The 26,218-nt window shown below is 39.4% G+C and overlaps 1 protein-coding gene across 1 annotated transcript in view; it reads right to left on the reverse strand.

Annotated features, from left to right (window-relative positions):
• Positions 1–1,813: 1,813 nt before the first annotated feature.
• The window catches only part of LOC138148724 (cytochrome P450 2C44-like), a 30,342-nt gene continuing 5,937 nt past the window's right edge, over positions 1,814–26,218 (reverse strand). The window contains exons 2-9 of the mRNA XM_069071546.1: positions 25,322–25,484; positions 24,844–24,993; positions 24,404–24,564; positions 16,182–16,358; positions 8,333–8,474; positions 4,103–4,290; positions 2,589–2,730; positions 1,814–2,118 (exon numbers count right to left, since the gene is read on the reverse strand). Coding sequence (XP_068927647.1) covers positions 1,937–2,118; positions 2,589–2,730; positions 4,103–4,290; positions 8,333–8,474; positions 16,182–16,358; positions 24,404–24,564; positions 24,844–24,993; positions 25,322–25,484 — 1,305 coding nt within the window. The 3' untranslated portion in view covers positions 1,814–1,936. The remainder of the gene's footprint in view (positions 2,119–2,588; positions 2,731–4,102; positions 4,291–8,332; positions 8,475–16,181; positions 16,359–24,403; positions 24,565–24,843; positions 24,994–25,321; positions 25,485–26,218) is intronic.

The following is a 26,218-nucleotide window of genomic DNA, read 5'->3' on the forward strand; positions in this document are numbered from 1 at the left end:
ACTTAGTATTCACCCAGAAACACCTGGCCATGTAACCTTGAGCAAGTTACTTAACCCCAATTGCTTAGGGGTGGCCAGGTGGCTCAGTGAGTAAGGGCACCAGCCCCAGTGTTGGGATGACCTGGGGATCAAATCCAGGCTCTGATACTTAGCTCTACACCCAGAAATAACTGGCAATAACCTTGAGCAAGTTACTTAACCCCAATTGCTTTAAAAAAAATAACCTTAAGTAAGGATAAATAGTAAAGAAGATCAAGGGAGGGTCCTTGTACATTGTCTGCATTCTTTTGGGTCATATAGAGAGAGGGTCCTTGTACATTGCATTCTTTTGGGGTGTCTACATTCTTTTGGATCACGTAGACCTTCTGTCGGGGGACATATAAACTCTGTGAGCCCCTTGTATCTTTGGCTCTGTATGAAATGGTCCTGTAATAAACATATTATTGATTACACCCCCATCTAGTTATTCTCACCACTCACTAGCCCACCAACTGCACTGGCCACAGTAGGTTGTGAATTAGAGAAGAGTTCTGTGTCCAGTAGCAAGCCTATTGTAACAGAGTAGACAAGTGGTAGGAGTAATTCCTTGTTGGGATTTGGTAAGTGAATACATGTCTGCATACAGCAAAGGACCAAGAGATTTTGACATGGAGGTCAATTTAAGATGGAACTGGTTCAACATTGCATCAAGATTCTTAAAGGACAAAAGTGAGTGAACATATGAAGTGAGGACCTGGGAAAACAGGGAGGCCCGGAAATCAAGGAAAAAGGGGATGCAAGAGTTGTGAGCCACAGAAAGAGATAGAAATCTCTTATAGGGGATAAAATTCTGGAGGTGGAGTGTGAAAAAAAGGGTCTGAATTCTGCTTCTGATACTTTAGATCTGTGTGGTCATAGGCAATCAATGATGTCTAAGAACTTTAGGCAATTCTTTCAGATTTAGCTGCAGAGTTATAGTTGAATTCTTACTGTTCTGGGACCTTACCAACAAAATCATAGATCTTTGACTGATTGATGTATTATGTTGTGTGGTGTGGTGTTGTAGCATGGATTTGATCTAGGGTGGTTAGAACCTAAACACTAGAAGATTCTACAGAACTAGAAAATTACAGCTCCATCAATGGACAGTGGTGACCATGATGGTCAATAATGGAGAACTCCATCACTAGGATGGCCCTCACCAGGGAAAGGTTCTCCTTGGAATATAACCTTTTAAAATGGTCCAATAAAGAATGGATGGATGGATCAACTATCTCTACTGATCAAAGTATCATAGAAGGAGGGTCAGTAGGGAACTGTAAGCCCATGTAGTCAAACCCATTCATTGTGGAGATGAAAAATCTGAAGTGAGAATAGTGAAAAGACTTGTCCAAGGCCACACAGGTTGTTAGCTTTTGAGTCAGGAATGGTCCCTGTTCCTCTGCCCTCAAAGTCAGTACTGCTTCCATATTACCATGCTGCTTCTGAAGTCATAAATTCTCAATGTATGGAAGTGCAGGCACACATTTGTACATCAGGAGTGATTAGCAACACAGCCATGTTTATTGTGCTTCAAATTCAGAAACAAGATCTATACAATACAAAAGAAATCATCTTTGAGGACATTTGAAAAGAAAAGTACAAATTAACATGGGTTTTACAGAGGTATATTTTTCAGAACTCCCTCCTCACCCTGAAACTAGAATTGAGGTTGTGAATTAGAGCATAGCTGGAGATATCAGTAAGTGGGGTGCACATGAACATCTACAAGGCAGTCCCTATTACATAATGAGCTAATCTGCTAGCCTGCCTTCTTTCTGGAAATTAAGACCCATTTTGATTAAAATGTGGGAATTGCTTTTTTTCCTCAAGGGGATTCCATTCAATAATATGAGAGTATTGAGAATAGACAATGAAATCAGCTGGTTATTTTAACAAATCAGCTTTTTCTTCTTCCTCAGTGAGGAAGGAAGGAGGCTTGGTAATGTGGAGCAGTAATGCTGAGCCCAGAACAATTATTCTTGATGCTAATTTCATCTGGATCTCCAACTATTTTGAGGGTGAAGTTCTGTAGAATGGTGGTAAAGAACAAAAACAACTCCATCCTTGCCAGGCCCTCTCCAAGGCAAGACCGTTTCCCTGGGGGAAAAAAATTGTACTTAGAAACCTTAATGAAGACTTATTGGACCAGGACAATAATGGGGAAAGGAGTAAAAGAAAAGGATGTAGATGGGCAGAAATGGAGAGAAATCTTATTGTGAGCTGTATTCCAGGCATTAATGATCACTAAGGGCAAGAAAGAATTTCCTCTTCATAACATTCTTCCTACGGTGAATCCCTGTGCAGTGGATCTTGCAATGGAGTCAGACTGTCACTAAAATAAGGGACCAGTGGAGTCAGCCAGGAGGCTCAGTTCATGTATTGAGGGGTCTGAGAAAAAGCCAAGCCATGGGAATACTGGAAAAGACAGTGGGTCACGTGCCACAGTGGGGCAATGTATCCTCAGGAGAGCTGTTGAGAGGAGGCTCTGCCAGAAGAGGGGGAGGGGGGGAGGGAACAGGATCTTCCTTTTAGAGTGAGAGGTAGAGATGGGAAGGGTTTATTTTTACCAGTGGAAAAAGGCATGAAGTAGTCACTTTTCTTGAATTTCCCAGTCTTATCCAGGAAGTGCTCAGGATCAAACTGGTCAGGGTTGGGAAACTCTTTGCTATCATACAGTATTGGGTAGAGCAGTGGGTAGACGGTTGTGCCCTAGAGGGAAGAAATTCCAGGGTAGAGTTAGTTATCATCATATATATCCTTTCTTATGCCAATACCAAAAGATTTCAGTGGCTCCCTATTGTCTCTACTACCAAATACAAACTTCTGTGTGTATTGGTATAGACTTGGATGTCAAGCCATTGAGAATCTGCATAGGTCCCAGTCTAGCTTTACAAGTTGATGTCCCCATTATTATCCCCATCATGCCTTCCTTGGGGCTCCAGCTAATCTATACCAACTGCTGTTCCCCATCCACAAGGCTACCTCTCTGGTCTTCATGCCCCTATAATGGCTGTATTCCATGCCTAGAAGGCACTCCTTACTCACATCAGCCTTTTAGAATCCCTAACTTTCTTCAAGAATTGGCTTGGGTACTCCCTCCTACAGGAAGCTTTGGCTAAGGCCTTGAGTTCTTTATACTCTCTCTCCCCTCAGTTCCTTGGTCTATACTTCATGTCTACATCTGCTGCCTGTGTGACTCTGGGAATTATATGTGAGTTATCAGTGACCAAAGCATTGCTCAAAGCATCTAGTGGCAGGCCAGGATTCCTCCTGAGGGAGTTTCTTCATCAGAAAGCCACTCTGCTGATCAAATCACAGCTTGGATCTAAAGGAAAGAAATAATACTTTGGGAGGACGTTTCTCTTCCAAATTGTGCTCCCTCCAAGGACTTTGACACCAGAGTCCTTAATGGTTAAATGCTCTTCTATTCTTGCCTTGTATCCACAGCATTTGGCACAGAAATTTTCACATAGTTGCTAACTCAACAATGCACTCAATGGGGTATATTAAATGTGAAATTGGGTGGCATGCTCCCTTCTTTCTTTGAGGGAGAACAATCTGCTGAGCCATTGCTAGGAAACTTCAATCTAATTCAATCAAAGCTTATTTAGTTCCCCCTGGAAAGCAGTATTTTAGAGTCTAAAGAATCAGGTTCTAGTCTCAACTCCAACATTTTTAAATTACCTTGGGCAAGCCATTTGATCTGAGACTCAGTGTCTCCATCTGCACAATGGGACAGATAATAACATTTACACAATCTCCTTCACTGTGTACTAAGAGGAAAGGACATGAACAAAAATTTCAGTTGAGCAACCTCACTCTGTTATTTTTCCTGTGCATTTTTTTCCAGTGTTGCTATGGTGAGTGAGAAGCAGGGAGAACTAAGTACACACTTTCCTCTCATTCTTCATTCAGCACCACATCAAAGTTACCTATATGTAACAAAGAACTACCTAAAGGGAATTGCAGGTGAGATCATGACAATGGGTTAGATTTTCTCATGTCTAAAGTGACATCACAGGACCAGATGTTATTTAAGGTCTCTTCCAACCTTAGGTCCCACGGCTCCATGACTGCTGACCTTGGGGAGGATGTATTTGTGGAACTCTATGTCCCTGGTCACTGCATGGGGCACATTGAAAGGTAGGATATTAATGTATCTTTGGACTTCATGGATCACAGCATCCGTGTAGGGCATATCACTCCTGTCCTTTATGGAAGGAATTCGATTATGTCCAATAACACGATCGATCTCCTCATGAATTTTTGCTGCAGAGACAAAAAAAAATGTGAATCACCCCTGAGCTTCCTGGACTCCTGGGAATGCCTGCCAGAGCCTGTATGGAGGATTTGACAGATCATATGACCTATGATAATTCTCAGAGGGGTTCAGTATCCACCATCTATAATTCAGTCAAGGATCTAGAGGCTTTAGCAACAGTGATGGGATGATTTTCTGGGGCTTAGTGGAGAGGGGTCAGGAATAACAGTGTTTATTATTCATTCTGTAGACACTACCTATTTAAATTCAGGAAATTCACTAAATATGTCTAAGCCTCATTTCCCTTATCTGAAAAATGCATGTCATAAATTACCTGTCTTTTCTAAAGTTCCCTAAACCTCTAAATCTATTATTTTATGATTTGTTTTTTTTTATTCAAATGCTTTATTAACTTCTAGTTTACATCATTTGTTTCCGCAAGATTTTGAGTTACAAATTTTCTCCCCATTTTCCCCCTATGCACCACCCCAAAATAGCTATCCCACTCAATATCCCCTCCTCCAATCTGCTCTCTCCCATATCTTCTCCCATTCCTCCTCCGACTTTCCAGTAGGACACAGTGGATCTCTGTGCCCCAGTGCCTGTATATCTTATTTCCCAGTTACATGTAACATAATATTAATTATATATATATATATATATATGTGTATATATATATGTTAAACATTTCATTTTAAAACTTTGAATTCCAAATTCATTCCCTTCCTCCCTTGCCACCCACCTTTACTGGGAAGATAAGCAATTCAATATAGGTTGTACATGTGTAGCTATGCAAAATATTTCCTCTCTCCTATCCTGCCTCCCACTTGTTCTATTCTCTACTTTGATCCTGTCCCTTTTTAAAAGAGGATGCTTCCAACTTCGCTACCCCCCCAGCCTGTCCTCCCTTTCCATCATTCCCCCTCTCATCCCCTTCCCCCTACTCTCCTGTAGGGTGAGATACCCAATTTAGTGTGTATGTCATTCCCTCCCTGAGCCAAATTCAATGAGAATAAGGTTGACTCATTACCTTTTGCTTTCCTGTTCCTCCCCTCCACTGTAACCATTTTCCCTTGCCTCTTCTATATGAGATAGTTTGCCCCATTCTGTCTCTCCCCATCTCCTCTCATTATATTCCTTTCTCACCTCTTACTTTCACCTTTTAAGTATCATCCCTTCCTATTAAATTGGTCCTGTGCCTTCTATCTATGCATACCTGTACATACACACACTCACGTATGTATTCATAAGCCCATATATCCTCCAACATAGACATATATGTATACATATATATAAATATATACATTTCTATTCCCTTTAACTATTTGTATACTGAGAAAAGTTTCATAAGTTACACTTATCATTTTTCCATGTAGGAATTTAAATAGTTCAAATTTGATAAGTTCCTTATGATTTGTTTACCTTCTCATGGTTCTCTTGCTTCTTATATCTGAATGTCAGATTTTCTATTCAACTCTGGTATTTTCATTGAGAATGCTTGAAAGTCCTCTATTCCACTGAATGACCATATTTTCCCCTGAAACATAATACTCAGTTTTGCCGTGTAGGTGATTCTTGGTTTTAATCGCAGCTCCTTTGACCTCCAGAATATCATATTCCAAGCCCTTCAATCCCTTAGTGTAGAAGCTGCCAGATCCTGTGTTATCCTAATTGTGTTTCCACAGTATTAAAATTGTTTCTTCCTGGCTTCTTGTAATATTTTCTCCTTGATCTGGGAATTCTGAAACCTGGCTATAATATTCCTAGGAGTTTTCTTTTTGGGAACTTTTTCAGGAGGTGATTGGTAGATGCTTTCAAACTCTATTTTGCCCTCTGGTTCTAAAACATCAGGGCAATTTTCCTTGAGAATTTCTTCAAGGATGATTTCTAGGTTCTTTTTTGTGATCATGGTTTTCAGGTATTCCAATAATTTTTAAATTATCTCTCCTGGATCTATTTTCCAGGTCAGTGATTTTTCCCATGAGATATTTCACATTGCCTTCTATTCTTTCATTTGTTTGGATCTGTTTAACAGCATCTTGATTTCTTATATTTGCACCAATCTAATTCTGAAGGAATGATTCTCTTCGGTGAGCTTTTGAGATTCTTTTTCCATCTGGCAAATTCGACTTTTTAAGGCATTTTTCTCCTCATTGCGTTTTTGAGCCTCTTTTGCCATTTGAGTTAGTCTGATTTTAAAGGTATTATTTTCTTCAATAAGGTTGTTGACTCTCATTTCATAATTTTCTTGCATCATTCTCATTTCTCTTCCCAATTTTTCCTCCAATTCTCTTATTTGGTTTCAAAATCCTTCTTAAGGTCCTCTATGGCCTGTAACCAGCTCATATTTTTCTTGGAAGCTTTTGGTGCACGAGTTCTGACTTTGCTGTCTTCCTCCTGTTCCATACTTTGACCCTTTTTGTCTTCAAAATAGGAGTGTATAGTTGGATTGCTCTGTTTGATTTGCTTCCTTTGCCTGCTTATGTTGCCACTCGATTACTTGACTTTTGAGCTTTTTGTCACAGTAGGACTCTGCTACCAGACAGAGGAGCTTTATCCCAAATTCTGGGGTTTTCTCAACTGCCGAAGGTATTAGTTGTGTGCCCTCTCTGAAGCCTCCACACTCTCTGGCAAGCTGGTCGCGCACCCCAGGACCTCCATCCTAGACAGTGATCCAGAGCCAAGCAGGTTAAAGCAAGAGCAATAACCTCTCAGACTGGATGCTTGGTCCCCCTACAGTCTGAAGGCTGGGAGATGAAGCTGTCACATGGTGGTGGCTTCACATCTGTGGCACCTCAGTGGCTTCTCCCTCCAGGGGATAAATGCCAGACTGAACTCCCAAACTACCGGATCCCAAAGTCCACAATGCAGTGACCTCTCACCTTTTCCTTAGCATTTGTGTGTTGATAATTCTGGAAACAGCTACAGCTACTGGTGATCTGAAGTCCCTCCAGGTGCCTGCTGGTCAGGCTTCCCTGAGGCTAAAAACTTGGACTCACTGGGAGCTGGGCTCGGCTCCCAGAGGGCTTGGCTGGCTGCTTCCTGCCAGCCTGCTGGGGTGCCCTCAGTGGGAGGTTAGCTTTTCTGTGTCATTTTGTGGGTTGTGTAGCTCCAAAGTTTGTTCTGAGTCACCTTTTACATGAATTGGAGGAGGTGGGAGTGGGAGCCCCACAGAAGTCCTGTGTCTACTCCCCTACCTTAACTCTGCCCTAGCCTATGACTTGTGAAAACAGAAATAATATCTGTGTCTCCTTTCCAGGGCATCAAATGAAATTTTATGTGTCAAGTGATTTTCAAACCTTAAATCCTTTACATTCATGCCACTCCTTATTGTCAAAGAAAGTATATGCCTTCATTTGAATTTGATAGTGCTGACAATGGCATTATCATCCTGATTTAAACCATTCACCAGGTACATGTCTCAGTTCCTGTCTCAACATCCTAAAGTGTTGAGGCATAGAACCTCAGCATTAGAATTGTCTCATTTTCACCTAGGGCTATCCAAAGTTTAATAGGAACCCTGTTTCTAATGTAATGAACAAATGGTCATCTTGCCTTTGCTTGACAACCTCTACTAAGGGAGAACCCACTACCTTCAGGAAAGCTGAAAGACTCTTGGAAGAACTTCAGTCATTGGCAAGTCTTTCCTTATATGAAGCTTCCATTTGCCAATTTTCAACTTCTGTCCGTGGTTCCTAGTTCTGCCTCTTTGGATCCAGCAGAACAGGCCCTGGTAGAATGTAAGCCATTTGAGGAAAGGGTTTGTTTGAGTCTTTGTATGCTAAGCATAGAACTGAGGGTGATTAGTGAGAGCTTTATACATGTTTGTTAAAGTGAATTCAATTCCCCATAACAGACCTCCACATATTTAAAAAACTAATGGGTCTTGCTCAAGTGTCCTGTTTTATGAAATATACTACTGTCTGACGTTTTGCTGATCTATGTGGGAATCATGCAAATCAAAAGGTGGGAAAGTGGGGCCAGCTCAATCAAGGTACAGAGCTGGGAAAGCAAGCCTTTTCTGGAAACATGGCAGTTCTGGTACTTTACCTTGGACCTCAGGATGTTTCAGCATGAGCAGCAGGCTATATCTTAGAGTGTTGCTGGTTGTCTCTGTTCCTGCACCAAATAAATCTGATGCACACACTATTAGATTGTCTAAGTTAAATTCAGACTGGGGATTATCTTTTTCCTAAAAGAGAGGTACAAAATAAATTAAGTAATGAGAGACAGCAGGGAAAGCCATTAGTAACCATATGAAGTACATAAAGTTTGTCCTAGGAGCTCTCCCCCACTTTCATTTGCCTATTCTAAGAAACAAGAACTTTCCCAATGCCCTCACTCTTCCACTGCCCAAGCATAAATCTGTCCTTCCCAGGCAACCTTCTTCCCCTCAAACAATATGGCATATCAGGTAGAACACTAGACTTTGAATCAGGAAGCCCTGGATTTAAATTTAACCTCAGCTAAGAGGTGTGTATGTGTCCGTGGGAAAGTCACTTAATTCCTCAAAATTCCAGTTTCTTCATATGCAACAAGAGACATCTGGATCTGTTTCAGGTCTCTTTTTGCTATCATTGTCATGAGTTCTGTCTCCTGGGAGTAGAGAACCAGAAGAATTCAGATCCATTTGTGTGACAGTCCTTAAAGCTAAGTGGCTGCTGAGGTCCCTTCCAATTCACAAATTCTGTGAAATGCTATGAAATATGCAAGCTCATCAGTTTTAGAACCTGGAAGAACACTGAAGATCACTTGGCCCAACACTCATTTTACAGAAAAGGAAATTGTGACCTTGAAATGTAAAGTGTTTTATTCAAGGTCACACAACATAAAATGGAGAGAGGCAGATGGTAGAATGATCAGAATGGGAGAAGACCTAATACCATATTATCGGGAACAGAAATGAAGCTGTCTATGGTCAAACACACACACACACACACACACACACACACACACACACACACACATTCACAGGAAAAAGGAAAGTGGTACATATTGAAATGACCCAAATGGGAGAAGAACTAATAGCATGTTACCTGGAAAAGAAATGAAGCTGTCTGTGGTTTAAAAAAAAAAAAGCTGGGGGTGGGGAGAGAGTGTTGAGACAAAGTTTGGGTAGAAGCTCATTTTATATTCAAATCAACTGGCAGTGAAATTTATGAATAGGGGAAATAAGCAAATAATCTAGCCCAGGATTTAAAACAATGAATATCCAACTAAGAATAGCTCTTCAAACATCTCTGATAAATGAGAGAATTCAGCAAGTATAATAGGATTCTCAGAAATAAAGGCACACCCTACAGGCACCAAGGTGGTGCAGTGGATGGAGTGCTGAACTTGGTGTCAGGAAAACGAGTCCTAATACAACTTCACACCTCTCTAGATTTATGACCCTGAGCAAGTCTTTTCACCTCTGTCTACCTCCATTTCCCCATCTCTAAAATGGAGATGATAAGAGCATCTACCTTCTGGGGCTTATGAGCACAAGTGAGATAATATTTTTAAAGTGCTTTGAAATTTTTGAAGCATGACATAAAAGTTATAGGTACTATTATTGAAGTGTTTCAAAAACAAGAAAGAAAAAGAAGAAATAATGATGAAGAGTGGACTGCAATTACAGGTCTCAAAAATGAAACAGTGAATAGACAATTTAGAACATATGATGAGCAATATGTCTAAAGCTCTATAGATTCTTTTAAGGTGAAACCCCCCAGAATTGGTACTAGAAAATAGAGAAATTTTGACACAAAATGTAGAGACAACAATATCAGAAAATATTAACTTTCTACAAGCCAAAGTTATCTTGAAGGTAGGCCATGAAATCACTTGAGGATCTTTTATATCTTAGAAATATAGAATTAATTTTAAATCCTTAATATAATACTTCAATAATGAAAAATGCATAATTGTTAAAAACTGAGGATAAAATATATATTGATAGAATACAGAGGCTATCCAACAAAAAGAAGCATCAAATTTAATACATCAAAAAATGTAGTGATCACACATTAAATCTTCAACACTAAACAAGTATTTTAGGCAATGAAAACAAAGCTCTTCACCTATCAAAGAAAAGAAATTCAGATAGGTCAGGACTACTTCTCTCTGAGAAATCAAAGAAAAGGTTGGAAAACAATAATATTAAAATCAAAGGAGACTGAGTTGCAAATCTAAATAAGTAATCCTAAAAATATGAGCATAATCGTGCATAAAATAAGTTGAACTTATAGCAATCAATGTTGTGGAAATGAATAATTATGAAAGATTAATGAACTGATATCAATTTAATTATCAATCATGACCACAGAGAACCAGTGAGGAAAGATGCTACCTGCCTTCTGAGAGAGAGCTGATGGATAAGTTTACAGAATGAAACACATATTTTTGGACATGACCAATTTGGAAATTTATTTTTCTTGATTACATTTATGTGTTAACAAGGTTTGGGGTAGTTTTTTCCTTTCCTGGGTGGGAGGAAATAAATATTTGATAAAAGAAGATGAACTTCAGAGAAAACCATAATGGTGCCTGGATACATATTGAATCATACTTTTTTTAACCTGTACTTTCTTGAGTTTTTTATTTCCACAACATAACTAATATGGAAATGTGTTTTCAATGACTAGATATGTACAACCTCTATCAAATTGTTTGTCTTCTCAATGTGCGGGTGGCTAGAGAGGAAGGGAAAGAATTTGGAACTTACAGTTTTAAAAACAAATGTTAAAAATTATCTTAACATGGAATTATGGAAAAATAAAATAGTATAACAATTTATTTTTATTTTTTTATATGGAACCCTTTTCTCCATATGGAGAATTCCTTTTTTTTTCAAATGCTTTATTAACTTCTGATTTACATCATTCATTTATGCCAGATTTTGAGTTACAAATTTTCTCCCCATTTTTCCCCTACCCACCCCCCCAAAATAGCAGTCCCACAGGATATCCCCTCTTCCAATCTGCTTTCTCCCATATTTTCTCCCATACCCCTTTCGACTTTTCCAGTGGATCTCTATGCCCCAGTGCCTGTATATCTTATTTCCCAGTTACATGTAAAATAGTATTGATAATAGTATACACACACATACACACATATGTATATATACATATTTGATTTTAAAACTTTGAATTCCAGATTCATTCCCTTCCTCCTTTGTCACCCATGCTTACTGGGAAGATAAGCAGTTCAGTATAGGATGTACATGTGTGGCTAATGCAAAACAATAACATAGTAGATATATTGTAAAAGACTGACTATATTTTCCTCCCTCTTATCCCACCTCCCACTTGTTCTATTCTCTACTTTGATCCCGTCTCTTTTCAAAAGTGGGTGCTTCCAACTTCCCTGCCCCCAGCCTGCCCTTCCTTCCATCATCCCCCCTCTCATCCCCTTCCCCCCCTCTACTCTTCTGTAGAGTGAGATACCCTATTTAGTGTGTATTTCATTCCCTCCTCAAGCCAAATTCAATGGGAATAAGGTTGACTCATTCCCTTTTGTCTTCCTATTCTTCCCCTCCATTGTTACCATTTCCCCTTGCCTCTTCTGTATGAGATAGTTAACCCCATTGTGTCTCTCCCCATCTCCTCTCATTATATTCCTCTCTCACCTCTTAATTTCACCTTTTAAATATCATCCCTTCCTCTTAAATTGGTCCTGTGCCCTCTATCTATGTATACCTGTAAACATATATACACACATTCACATATGTATTCATATGCCCATATACCCTCATATATAGACATATATATATATATATATATATATTTCTATTTCCCCTTAACTACTGAGAAAAGTTTCATAAGTTACAAGTATTATTTTTCCATGTAGAAATATTAATAGTTCAACTTTTATAAGTTCCTTATGATTTCTTTTTCCTGTTTACCTTCTCATGCTTCTCTTGCTTCTTTTATCTGAATGTCAAATTTTCTATTCAACTCTGGTATTTTCAGCAAGAATGCTTGAAAGTCCTCTGTTCCACTGAATGACCATATTTTCCCCTGAAACATGATACTCAGTTTTGCTGGGTAGGTGACTCTTTGTTTTAATCCCAGCTCCTTTGCCCTCCAGAATATCATATTCCAAACCCTCCGATCCCTCGGTGTAGAAGCTGCCAGATCCTGGGTTATCCTCATTGTGTTTCCACAATATTCAAATTGTTTCTTCCTGGCTGCTTGTAATATTCTCTCCTTAATCTGGGAATTCTGAAACCTGGCTATAATATTCCTAGGAGTTTTCTTTTTGGGATCTTTTTTTCAGCAGGTGATCGGTGGGTTCTTTCAACCTCTATTTTGCCCTCTGATTCTAAAACATCAGGGCAGTTGTCTTTGAGAACTTCCTGGAGGATGATTTCTAGGTTCTTACTTTGGTCATGGCTTTCAGGTAGTCCAATAATTTTTAAATTATCTCTCCTGGATCTATTTTCCAGGTCAGTGGTTTTTCCCATGAAATATTTCACATTGCCTTCTATTCTTTCATTTGTTTGGATCTGTTTAACAGCATCTTGATTTATCATAAAGTCATTAGCTTCCATTTGCTCCAGTCTAATTCTGAAGCCATGATTCTCCTCACTGAGCTTTTGAGATTCTTTTTCCATCTGGCAAATTCGACTTTTTAAAGCATTCTTCTCCTCATTGCCTTTTTGAGCCTCTTTTGCCATTTGAGTCAGTCTGTTTTTTAAAGTGTTATTTTCCTCAGTCAGGCTGTTGACTCTCATTTCATAGTTTTCTTGCATTGTTCTCATTTCTCTTCCCAATTTTTCCTCCACTTCTCTTATCTGCTTCTTAAGGTCCTCTATGGCCTGTAACCAGCTCGTATTTTCCTTTGAAGCTTTTGGTGCAGGAGTTCTGACTTCACTGTCTTCCTCCTGTTCCATGCTTTGCTCCTTTTTGTCCCCAAAATAGGAGTGTAATGTTACAATCTTCTGTCTGCTTTGTTTCCTTTGCCTGGTCATGTTGCCCCTCAGTCACTTGGCCCCCAGGCTTTTTTGCCACAGTAGGACTCTGCCACCAGACAGGGGAGCTTTCATCGTCCCAAACGCTGGGGTTTTCTCAGTTGCTGGAGGTATTATATGGGTGCCCTCTCTGAGGTCTCCACACACTCTGGCAAGCTGGACATACACCCCAGGACCTCCACCCTAGACTGCAATCCACAGGCAAGCAGGTTAAAGCAAGAGCGATTACCCCTCAGACTGGTGCTTGGTCCCCCTACACTCTGCAGGCCAGGAGCTGAAGCTGCCATGTGGTGCTGGCTGGCTGTGGTGGCACCTCAGTGGCTTCTCGCCCCAGGGGGGAGGGGGGGCAAAAGCCACACACTCCCACTTACTGGTCCCAAAGTCCATACTGCACTGACCTCTCACTTTGTCCTTCGCATCTGTGTGTTGATAAATCTGGAAACGGCCACAGCTCCTGCTGATCTGAAGTCCCTCTGGCTGCACCTAGTCAGGCCTGCCCTGGGGCTAAAGCCTTGGCGTGGGGCTGGGCTCGGCTCCCAGAACGCTGTGCTGGCCAATTCCTGCCGGCCTGTCCTGCTGTCCTCAGCGGGAGGTTAGCTTCTCTGTGTAATGTTGTGGGTTCTTCAGCTCCAAAGTTTGTTTAGAGTCCCCTTTTTACATGGATTGGGGAAGGTGGAAGCCAGAGCTGCAGGGAGGTCCTGCTTCTACTCTGCTATCTTGGCTCCGCCCCCCACTATAGCAATTGTTTAAAAAGATGGACTTACAGAAAAAAAAAATGGGTGGATTTCAGGGATTTCCTTAAAAGAATCTCAAAATGAGTAAAGTACTTGACATGGAAAACTTCAAACCAGACAAGTATAAGGTAAATAAATTAATGAGAAAAGATTAAGCAGGGGAATCAATATATTTATGCTTCTATTTTATGTCAATTCAGCATTATTTTTAAAAATATCTCCCTTTGGTTCAGGGCCATTGAAATAAAGGTTAAACGTACAAAGGAAAAAGGAAAAGTGGCAATATATCTAGGGGGGCAGTTAAAGAAGTCTTGGTCTTCAGCCTGGAAGAAAGGTTTTAGTGAACATTATTATCAGTATATTAAATCATTCAATCAACAAATATGTAAGAAATGTCTCTTATGTGCCAGGCAGAGTACTTTGTAGTGGGGATATAAAGGCAAAAGATAAAAATAAAATAGTCTCTACCCTCTAGGAATTTACATTCTACTAAAGGAATACAACATATTTAAAGATAAGTACACATGGGATCTGTACAAAATAAATATACAGAGAAATTTGGGTGGAAACCCATCAACAAGAGGACTAAGGGAAGGCTGTTTAAAGAAGGTAACAGCTCAATGTGGAAGAATATTAGGGCTGCTAAGAGTTGAGGAAGGTGAGTGAGAGCATTCTAAGCACGGAGGTCAGACAGTATGAAGGCAAAGAGGCAAAAAATGGGATATCATGTACAAGAAACAACAAGCAAGTCATTTTGGCTGGTGCATAGAGGGTTGTGAGAGGGAAGAATGTGTAATCAGTCTAGAAAGAGAGGCTGGAGTCAGATTGTGAAGGGCACTAAAAGCCAAACAGATGAATTTGTGAGGTTTCTTGGGAGCCCTGAAGCTTCCTGATTATAGGAATGACTCAGTAAGTCTTGCATTTTATGCATGTTAACTTCACAGATTTGTGAAGTCTGGATGCTTGGAGAGCTCTTAGGAGAGAACTGTCATTGTTTGGGTGAGGGATGATGTTGAACTTAACTAGGGTGGTTGTAGTGTGAATAGAAAGAAAAAAGTGGTTAAGGACTACTGCCATGATAAGGTTCCAAGTGGGGAGGGGAAGAAGACATTTACTTTATGCACTTCCTTCCTATACCCTCCTCCCCCATTGACAGGAGTTATTTGGACAGTTTAGATTCAAAGGAAAAAGAAGATTGCCTGCTCAGCACTCCCAAAATGATTATTCCTTCTAGAGGAAGTTTGATTCACTCGGTTACACTGTGAAGGAATGAAGGAAATCAACAATTATCAAATATCTACTATGTGCCAGGCTCTGTACTGAGCCCTTAAAAATATCTTCTCATATGGTCTTTACAATGACCCTAGGAGGTAGATGCTATCGTTATCTCCATTTTACAGATGAAGAAATAGTGGCAGACTGTTGCTAAGTGATTTGCCCAGGGGCACACTGCCAAAAAGCTTCTGATTCCAGATTTGAAAACAAGTCTTTGTGACTTCAGATTCAGTACTCTATCCATACGACCACCTAGCTTCTTCTACCAGGCTGAGTGCAATTATGAGGGACTGGAAGATATTTAAGGATTAACTGGAAGGTTGGATGAATGTCCCAATGGCAACTCTTAAGTAAATATTCATCCTCAGGGGAGAGGATGGAATACTCTTATTTTTTTTCTGAAGTTGTTTGTGGGATTCTGGAAGGTTTTGGAATGTTTTTGATTTTTATGTGAAGCAAAATAAAGCTTCCCTCTTCCTGAAATTAATTATTTTTGAGTGCTTTTATGGAAGCTAGTCATAGCTAGCATTTATATAATGCTTTAAGGTTTGTTACCTGTTGCTATTCAATCTTTTCATCCATGTCTGATTCTTCATGAACCACTTTCATGTTTTCTCCACAAAAACAATGGGAAGGTTTGTCTATCCTTCTTCAGTTGATCTATTTTCAGGCAATCAGAGGTCAAGTGACTTGCCTATGGTCACACAGCCAAGAACTGTCTGAGGCTGGATTTGAACTCAGTTCTTCCTAACACCAGGCCCAATGTTCAATCCACTAAGCCATCTGCTGCTTCTGCTTTAAAGTTAACAACATCCCTAGGGAACATGGATCCCTCTAGCCTTTCTGAGGTCCCTTCCTGTGCTTTGAAACATGGCCTGTAAGAACATTTGGAATGGCAACCTTGCTCAATACCAGGTGTTTCCCCCATGAAACCTACCTGCTGCATTTTAGAGAGGTAGCAGTCAATGTAGTCTCGAGGGTTGTTGGGGTCCAGGATCTTTTGATGCTCCTTTATTCTTTCCAAAATGAAACTTCTCACTTTCTGCACATTTCTATAATATGCTTTATGGTTTCCAGGGAGGTACACTCTGAATGCTGGTAAACAGTTGTACAACTATACACCCCCCCAAACCCAAACAAATACATGTGAGTTAACTGTCATAGACAACTTTTATATCTCTAATTATAAAATATTATGTTCTATTCAAAGGCATTGCATTTCTCTATATGTTTAGTTAAAATTTTATTAACAAAAAGTGTTTTGGGGGGGTGAAGTCAAGATGGTAGAGTAAAAGCAAAGACTTACTTGTGTTCTCTCACAAACCCCTCTGAATACCTGTAAAAATGATCCTAAATAAATGCTAGAGTAGCAGAACCCCCCAAATGACAAACTAAAACAAATTTCTAGCACAAGACAACCTGGTAGGTCAACCGGAAAGATCTGTTGCACCATTCTGAGAGAAGAGCATAGTCCAGTGTGGGCTGTGCTGGTACATACAGGGCCAGAGCAGGCCTCAGGTAAGTGAATCACTGGCAGCTGTGGGGGTTTCCAGACTTCTCAACCCCACAACACCAAAGACAACTTAGAAGGTCAGTAGGTAAAGTGTGTTGGACCTGTGTAAGAGAGGAGCATGGTCAGGCCCCACCCCAGGGTGCCAGCAGTGGCAGCAGCATATGCTTCCAGAGCTCTCAGACCATAGGCAGAGGGAAATTAAGTGGCTGATCAGAGGGGGATTTCAGGGATGTCTTTGCTGGTGCTGAGGCAAGATTCTCTAGCATTGCCCATGCTTGGATTTGGATCAGAGTCCTGTTTGGTGGTCCTGGGGTGAGGACGGAGGTGGTGCAGAGGGAATCCTCCTCACAGTTCTAAGGAAGGAAAGAGTGCTTGAAGTAACTCACAGACCAGAACACAGGCTAGAAGAGGAGTAAACACCTCTCCTTTGATCATACTACCTTGGAAAAGATAAAAATTTACAGGTCCCTAGAAGTATCTCTAAAAATAGCTTCATAAAACCCCTGAAGGTTGAGACAGTACATCCCCACACTGGAGTCAGAGTCCTACCTTGACAAAGAACTAAAAAATCAAGTACTTGGCTTAGAAAATGAGTAAACAGTGGGAAAAATCAGGCTATAGAATCTTACTTTGGTGACAAGGAAGATCAAAACATAAACCAGAGGAAGAACACAAAGTCAAAGCTCCTACATCCAAAGTCTCCAAGAAAAATATAATTGGTCACAGGCCTTGGAAGAGCTCAAAGGGTTTTGAAAATCAAGTAAGAAAAGTAGAGGAAAATTGGGAAGAGAAATGAGGGTGATGCAAGAAAATCATGAAAAATGAGTCAACACCTTCCTAAAGAAGACACAAAAAAAAAATGCTGAAGAACATAAAACTTAAAAAAAAAAATAGACTAACACAAAAGGCAAAATAGGTCCAAAAAGTAAATGAGGAGAAGAATGTCTTTAAAAAGCAGAATTGGCCAAATGGAAAAGGAGGTGCAAAAGCTCAGAGAAGAAAATAATTCCTGAAAAATTAGAATGGAGTAAATGGAAGCTAATGACTTTGTAAGAAATCAAGAAATTACAAAACAAAACCAAAAGATTGAAAATAGAAAACAATGTGAAATATCTCATTGGAAAAAACAACTGATCTGGAAAATAGATCCAAGACAGAGAATTTTAAAGTTATTGGAGTGCCTGAAAGTCATAATCAAAAAAGAGCCTAGACATCATCTTCCAATTGAGCATATTTTCTTCTTTTTTTTAATTGCTGGGGGTACTGGCCGCATAATGGTATTGATGTTTCAAAGGATAAATCCAAATTGTTTTCCAAATGGACTGGACAAATCACAGCCACACAAACAGTTTGTCAATAAGATCGTTTTCCCATAGTTCCTCCAATATATGATATTTATCTTTGTTGAAATACATTTTGAGGCATTTGGAATGAAAAACCAAGACTTGTCCACTTTTTTAAGAAAGCCATATGGGGTCAATTTTGTGACAACCTTTAAAGTAGATTACAGGATTTTTTTAAAAAGCAAACATTCAGGAAAGACTTGGTATTGATTATGAAAGATGGAGAATTTCTCAAATTGGACAGGGCAAGTTTCAGGTTAATACACAACTAGGGAAGTTAGAATCCATTGGCCTCATTGAAGTTCAGGGAGGAGCAGTTTCATTTCTCTTACTGAAATGGACATGAAGCAGAAAGAGAAACCTGGGCAGAAGAGGATGCTTCTTTCTCCTCCACAGATAAAATATTAGCAGAGTCCAGTGCTGCCAAGTTCTAATGAAAATCACCACCTAGTGATCAAGATTGGGGGGAGTGTAATAAATTAGAGACATAAGAAAAAAGAAAGCTCCAACCATCAGAGAAGCTGAGCACTTGAAATGAGAGAAAGGGAAAGATTCTCTTTAGAACACAGTGCAAAATTAACTTCTTTTTGTTTTATTCTGTTTTTTCAAGTAAATTTGTATTTATCATAATATAAATAATTATAATAAATAATAAGTAATAAATAATTATACAAATAATTAAAATATAAATAATTTAATAGCTAAACTTTGTTTCTTCCTGCCTCTTGAATTTAAAATTCTTGTCAAGCAAAACACAAATACCACATTGTCTATGTCCATAAATGTATGTCTCATTCTGCATATTCATTCAGTCTGTCACCTCTCAGTCAGAAAAAGAGCAGCACATTTCATTATGGGTCTTCTGGAATCAATGTTGATCATTGCATTGATCAGAATAGCTCGGTCTTTCAAAGATTTTTTACTTCACAATGTTGTTGTAATCATATAAAATGATCTCCTGATTCTACTCATTTCATTCTATACCAATTTATACAGTTCTTCCAAGGCTTCTCTTAATGGATCCATTTTATTATTTCTTTCAGTAAAATAGTATTTCTTTCAGTAAAATAGTAAATTAATGAAACATAATTTTTCAACCATTCCCAATCTAGAGTATGCCCCTCACTTTCCAATTCTCTACCATAAAAAAAAAGTTACCATAAGTATTTTTGTAAATATGACTCCCTTTCAGTTTTCTTTTATGTCTGTAAGAGCTAAAACTAAGAGAGAAATTGCTAATTGAAAAGGCAGGCAGTTTAGTGACTTTTGAGGCAAAGTTCCAAATGGCTTTCCAAAAGGACTCCACAAACATCATATTAATGTGCCAGTAGTTCTGCAGCCCCACCAATATATGTCATTGTCTTTTTCTATCATCACTGCCAGAGGAGAACTAAATTGCTCATTTTTCACTTTTCTAATTATTAGTGATTTGCAACAATTTTTCATATGGTTGTAGCATTGACATTTTCCTTTGAAAATTACCTGTTCATAACTTTTATCCATTTTTCACTTTGTGAATAGCTCTAATAAATTAGAATCAATTTCTTATAAATCTTGTCATTAATATGTTTATCGGAGGCAATTGTTGCAAACATTTCCCACCAGGTAATAGTTTCCCTTCTCATTGTACCTGCACTGATTTTGTTTGTGCCAACAACTTTCAACTTTATATATCAAAATTGTTCCTTTCATCTTAAGCATTTCTTTAAATTAATTTTTCAAGATCTCTTTCCCTGTTTATAGATCTAAAATGCCTCTTCCTTGTATCTCTAAGGAGTATGTGATGTGACTTTTTATATCTGGCATGTATAAATTTGAAACTACTCATTGTGTGATGTGTTGGTTTTACCTTATTTTGACAGAATAGTTACTAATTTTTCTAGCATTTTTTGTCAAATAGTGAGTTCCTACCACAGGAGTTGGTGTTTCGGTTTGGTTTGGTTTGGGTATTTTTGGTATATCAAGCATTATGCTAGCAGGTGCACCTGTTTCTAATTGTAGTATGCTTCATCTAATTCACTAACCTACCTCTCTATTTCCAAATTAGTAATAAATCATTTTAAGATCTGGTTCTGCTAGGCTTCCTTCTTCTCCCATTTTGTCATGACTTCTCTTCAAGTTCTTATCATTTTTTGTTCCAAATGAATTTTATTATCTTTTTTTCTAGCACTGTCAAGTAGTCCTTGCATTTGTATCTCATTACATAAGTAAATGAACTGAGATATTGCTGACATTTTTATACATATGTGTAATTAAGATTGCATTAATTGTTTAGGTCAGTCATCACTTCCAAAAAGGGAACTTTGCAGTTGTTGTACACAAACAGTTCCTGTGCACATGTTAGTAGGTTGAGTCCCAAGTGTTTTATACATTCTATAGTTTTTTAATGAAATTTCTCTATTATTTTATTCACTTTTGTGGGCAACATACAGAAATGTCAGTGACTTTGTTAAAGTTACTAGCTGAAAGACCAGTTTTGGGTTAAGAAGTAATTGATGTTTCCTCTACTAAAGTCCTTCTATTATGCCTAGCCCCAGTATGGCAGTGATCCTGAGCTATCAAAGGATCTGAAAGTTCTTACCAGTGTGGAAAGTCTTCCAAAAGAAGCTAGAGCATGCCCTTAATATTTTTATGTGTTTTAGGGCAGGGGAGTCAGAAGGTATGCTGTATAATGAGCTTTCTCACTGTAAGTTCAATGAAATAACTTTGTGCTAATCAATTATTACTTCATTTAGGTCAATTCAATGAATACTCATAAGGTACTTAATGCAGAGCAAAATATTAGGTGCTCAAAGAGATGCAGTTTCTAAAAGACACAATCCCTGCCCTTACGAAGTTCATACTCTAGAAGGAGAATAAGATAAATGCACACAAATGACTCATAAATAATAAATGATTAGTGCATCAGAAGGATGCATATGAAATCCTATGGGAGATCCTAAAGCATAAGATCAGTGTTGGTTGCAGGGAACGAGATAGACTTTATGAAGTAAGGGGCATTCAAGTTTGACTTTAATGGATAGGTAGAAATTCAATAGGTGAAAAGGGGACCCGAAGGACTCTCAAGAAACAAGGGACAGGGGAAACAAAGCCACAATGTCAAAGAAGCAAAGAGTTGGACATGGGACAGAGAATGGTCCAGTGTGGCTTAGTCATAAAGAACATGAAAGGAGTGGTATGTAGATCAAGCTGAAGAATTAAGTTGATGACAGATTTGGAGGGTCTAGAATGCCAGAAAAATAGGATGGTGTTGGGGCAGCTAGGTGGCACAGTGAATAGAGAACTGGCCCTGGAGTCAGGAGGACCTGGGTTCAGATCCGGCCTCAGACACTTAACATAGAAACTAGTCGTGTGACCTTTGGCAAGTCACTTAACCCCAATTGCCCTCCAAAAAAAAGCAAAAAAAAAATAGGATTCTGTTTCCTACTTCTGGGGAAAGCCTAACTGGTTGGTTGGTTGTTGTCCTTCATTCTCAAAGAGGAAAATATTGCATCAGTATGCTAGAGTCAAGTTCCAATGTGACCAACTGGGACTGTTCAGACCAGTATGAGCTTGAAATCCTCTACCAAAGGTTGGGCACAGATATTACCTGTAAATGTTTGGGGTGGATATTCTAAATTTGTGCATCCTGTGTTACCTTTGAGCAGTTTCAATTCTGCTTTGCTCATAGAGCATAGCACCTTCTCTGATGTGAGCACACCATGCTGAGCGGTCCTGGGCTAGTGTCTGCTAAGTCACACAATCAATTCCAAAGTCCTTGAGAGAGACCTTGAAAGTGTCCTTGTAACACTTCTTCTGACTACCAATTGAATGCTTGCCATGTCTTCGATAAAACAGTCTTTTTGGCAAGCAAATGTCTTGCATTCAAACAATGTGGCCAGCCCATCAGAGTTGTGCTCTCTGAAGCAGAGTTTGAATGCTTGGCATTTTAGTTAGGGTAAGGACCTCAGTGTCTGGTACCTTATCCTTCCAGGTGATCTTCGGAATCTTTCTTAGAAAATTCAAACAGAAGCAATTCGGTTTCCTGGCATGGCACTGATACACTGTCCAGGTTTCACAGTCATACAACAATGAGGTCAACACAATGGCTCTGTAGACCTTCAGACTGGCATTAAGTTTAATACCTCTTCTCTCCCATACTTTCTTTCAGAGCCTCCCAAACACTGATTTAACTCTGGCAATGTGTGCTTCAGCCTCATTATCAATGTGTACATCCCTGGAAAGCACACTACCAAGGTAAGTGAACTCATCCATAGCATTTAAAACTTCTCTATTTGCAGTAACCAGTGGTTCCACATATGGATGAAGTAGTGGTGGCTGATGGATCACCTGTGTTTTCTTGGTGTTCATTGTTAGGCTAAAATTAATTAGCACAAGCAGAAGAAAATGGATCCATACTTTGTTACATCTCAGCTTCAGAGACTGTATTGAGTGTACAATCATCTGCAAACAAAAAATCATACACCAATGCTCTCTCCACTTTGGTCTTGGCTTGTAGCCTTTTCAAGTTGAAGAATTTACCATCAGTGCAATAGCTGACATTGATGCCCTTTACATCCTTATTGAAAGCATTTGACAACATGGCTGAAAATATCATGTTAAAAACCATGGGAGCAAGCCCACAGCCTTGTTTCACTCCTTTGGTGACCGGGAAGGCATGAGAGCAACATACCTGAACTTCTCTGGGCAACCAAATTTTAGAGATGTTAAAGACTCATGTTCTTGCTAAATTCATTCCCTTTTGTGAAGATTAGGTTGTCTGTTCTTCAATAGAGGATGATTACATACAAAGATGACTGGATTTGGTGTCAGAAGAACTGGGTCATTATGCATGCCCTACAACATACATGGTGACCTCAGGTAAATCATGTCACTTCTCTGAAACTCAGCATCCTCTTCTCTGCAGTAATAATAATAATAATAGTAATATCAACAATAACTAGCATTTATATAGCACTGCATAAGTGTCCAAAGTGCTTTACGTATATTAGCTCTTTTGAGTCTCACAAAAACTTTGTTAGGTAGGTCCTTTTGTCATCATTGTCATCATCATCATCATCATCATCATCATCATCATCATCATCATCACCATCATCCACAAGGAAAATGAGAAGAGTGAAGTGACTTTCCGAGGCCCACACAACTATTAAGCGTCTGAGGGAGGCTTCTGATTCACTCCTCCTTGTTCCAGCTCTAGCCCCCTATTCATTAAATTCTTTTCTTTCCCTAAATTCTATGCTTTTGTGATCTCTCATTCAAAGCAGTAGTCAAGGGAATAGCCCTCCTGGGCACTTAGGAGTAGTGAGCTACTCTGCACAAATCCCAAGACTTTCATAAGTCCTCTCCGATCTAAGCCTAAATAGGCAAAACTGAAAATTAACTTGTCCAGTGCTGTGCTACCCACTGCAGGACCAGATGGCCGAATATTATGTCCTTGTTCAGAAGAAGTTGATATTTCAGTTAAGGGAAATCTACTTACCTTGGAAAAGCCAACATTTTTTTTAAAAGACAGAGACATCAAGACATCCAACCAATTCAATTCACAATGAGTTAATAAAATCCATTAAGCATTTATGCAGTACTCACTATGAACCAAGTCCTATGCTAGGCTACGTTCATATAGACAACAATTAAGCAATCCTCATTCTCAAAATTCTTACAATTTGCTAGAGAATGGTTTAGCTGGTGTATGGATCCCAGACTATACGTGGAACAGAACATGGGCAAAGGAAAAGAAAGCTTGTTTTTGACTGATAAGAATCATTAGCTCTGGCTTCAGTCAGTGAAGGCTTTGATCCTACATGCCCATCCATTGTAGAGACTTGGCCGTTGTACTCTCAGAATCAGTGTAGGCTATTGGTCTAGTTGACTTACTCACTTAGCTTTGGCCAGCTGTCCTCCCTATTCTCTTCAGAATGGCCTGGGCAGGCTCTTTGTTGTTAACTATTTTACTTGGCCACATCTATAAACACTATCCTACTTGGACTATACCAGGAAACTATCAGACATTTATCCTTATAAAATAAATATTTGTATGACTTAGAACTAGTTCAGAAGCCTACTGGGAACAGAATATTTACCTGGATGTTCTCTGAGAGTCAAAGATAGTGCATGATATTATGGTCCTTGAGTGCATGATATGGGTGTGTGTGTGTGGGTGTGTGTGTGTGTGTGTGTGTGTGTGTGTGTGTGCATGCTCATGTTTGTTGGAGACATCCCTAAGTGATGGCAGCCTATGTATATTGATCCTATTGCTGAAACTCAGCAAACAATCACAGAATAATAAGACAACTCTGGTCTTACCTGTGTCCATGGTGAGCTAGTCAATCGAAAGGAGGTATTTAACAAGTGAATCAGATCTAGAAATTTCTCATCATTGTACTTGAATCGATCATTGAAGAGGATAGAGCAGATCACATTGGATGGAGCACAGCTAAGGATGAAGGTGGGATCAGTGGGCTGGCCTAATGTAGAGAAAAGTTACCAAAGAGCTTTATGTTTCACCTGGATATGGTGATAAAGTCCTCTAAGACAGGCAAATGTTGTCCTCCTGGACAATTTCCTTTACCCTTTATAAGGAAACTAGATAAGCTTATAGTTCCTGAGTATGAGAAGAAAGAAGGGAATTCTCTGGGACCAAGGTAGAGACTTTTATATGACTTCCAAAGCAAGTAGTATTTAGGACAGGGGATGGGTGAGCAGTTGGACTCCACAAGCTGAGGAGGAAAGAACTGAAAACCAACCTTTTGTTTTCCTGAGCTCCTCCACCAGGCATTGGGCTTCTTCTTGAACTCTCTCTTCAATGCTTCTCTTCCCCATCCCAAGGTTCCTTAGGGTCATCATGGAAAATCTGCGGAGTTGTTTCCACCTCTCTCCACGACTGAAAACAACTCCTAGACAAAGGAGAAGATTAGAACATTGTCCACTCTAGCAGTGGAGGTGGTTGAGGGCACAGTGTGCATGGAGGCCATGGGATTTTCAGCTTGATTCATTGATTAAGTTTAATTTTATTCAATTCAAACTAAAATACAATGCAACATGATAGGTATTGGGAACCTACCTCATGAAGGTCTAGTACTAGGTGCCGAGAATAGAACAATAAAAATGAAACTAGTAGCTAGGCTCCAGGGTGGGGTGCTGGGTACATGTTATAGGATATACTCTGCCATACCCTTTTGCCTTTCACCCTTTTGGTGATTCTTCTGAATAAACTAAACTTACCTTTTCCTTTCATTATATCATCAAATATTGGAATAAATCCTCTGTCTATAAATGCATCTCCTTGATCAATTAGAGCTTCCTTCAAAATATCATATCCATGTAGCACCACAATATGCTGGGTTCCAAAATAAAGAGTATAGATGGGTCCATACTTTTCAGCCAGCTGTGAAAAGAATGCCAAGAAATAGGAAGAGGTTCAGTGTAAAACTGTAGAAAGATGAAATTTACCCCCACAACTACCTCACAATGTACTATATGTGTGCATACATATATATACCTATGCATATATAGGGCCATATGATGTTAATGAATCCTGTGTATTAAAAGGCGTAAGCTGTGGGACAACAAAGTGGTATTCTCATTCCTTTTAGTTTGCTCCTTGGAAATCCCTGTCATTATATGGCACAATATTTTTCTCAGGCAGTTTCCCTGTATGCTCCATTGGTACTATCTAGTGTAAAGAGATCGTAAAAAGGTCCTGGGATTGATGTTGGGTAGATGAATCATGGAAGATTTCCAGGAGGATGTGGAAAAAAGCCACACAGGATGAAGAGGAGTTTGCCATCTTCTAACAAAAGTTATCTACTCTTGCTGCCTCTTCTTATTTCTGAAATATTTTCAGTATTTCTTCAGCCATCAACATTCAACTTCATCTGATCCCTCCAAAGTTACTAATGGTCTCTGTATAGCCAAATCTTATGGCCTTATCACAAATCACATTCTTCTAGACCGTTTTATAGCATTTGACACTGTTGACTACTTTCTTCTCCCATATATACTTTTCTCTCTGGATTTCTCTAATTCTCCTTCTCTCTCTCTCTCTCTCTCTCTCTCTCTCTCTCTCTCTCCCTCTCTCTCATGGGGGCAGGAGCCAGACCATCTTCTTCTGTCACCTGG

This window comes from Petaurus breviceps, unplaced genomic scaffold (assembly GCF_028583685.1).
Source record: "Petaurus breviceps papuanus isolate PSGF00001 unplaced genomic scaffold, PetGlider_PUasm1.0 90825, whole genome shotgun sequence".
Classification (NCBI taxonomy): domain Eukaryota; kingdom Metazoa; phylum Chordata; class Mammalia; order Diprotodontia; family Petauridae; genus Petaurus; species Petaurus breviceps.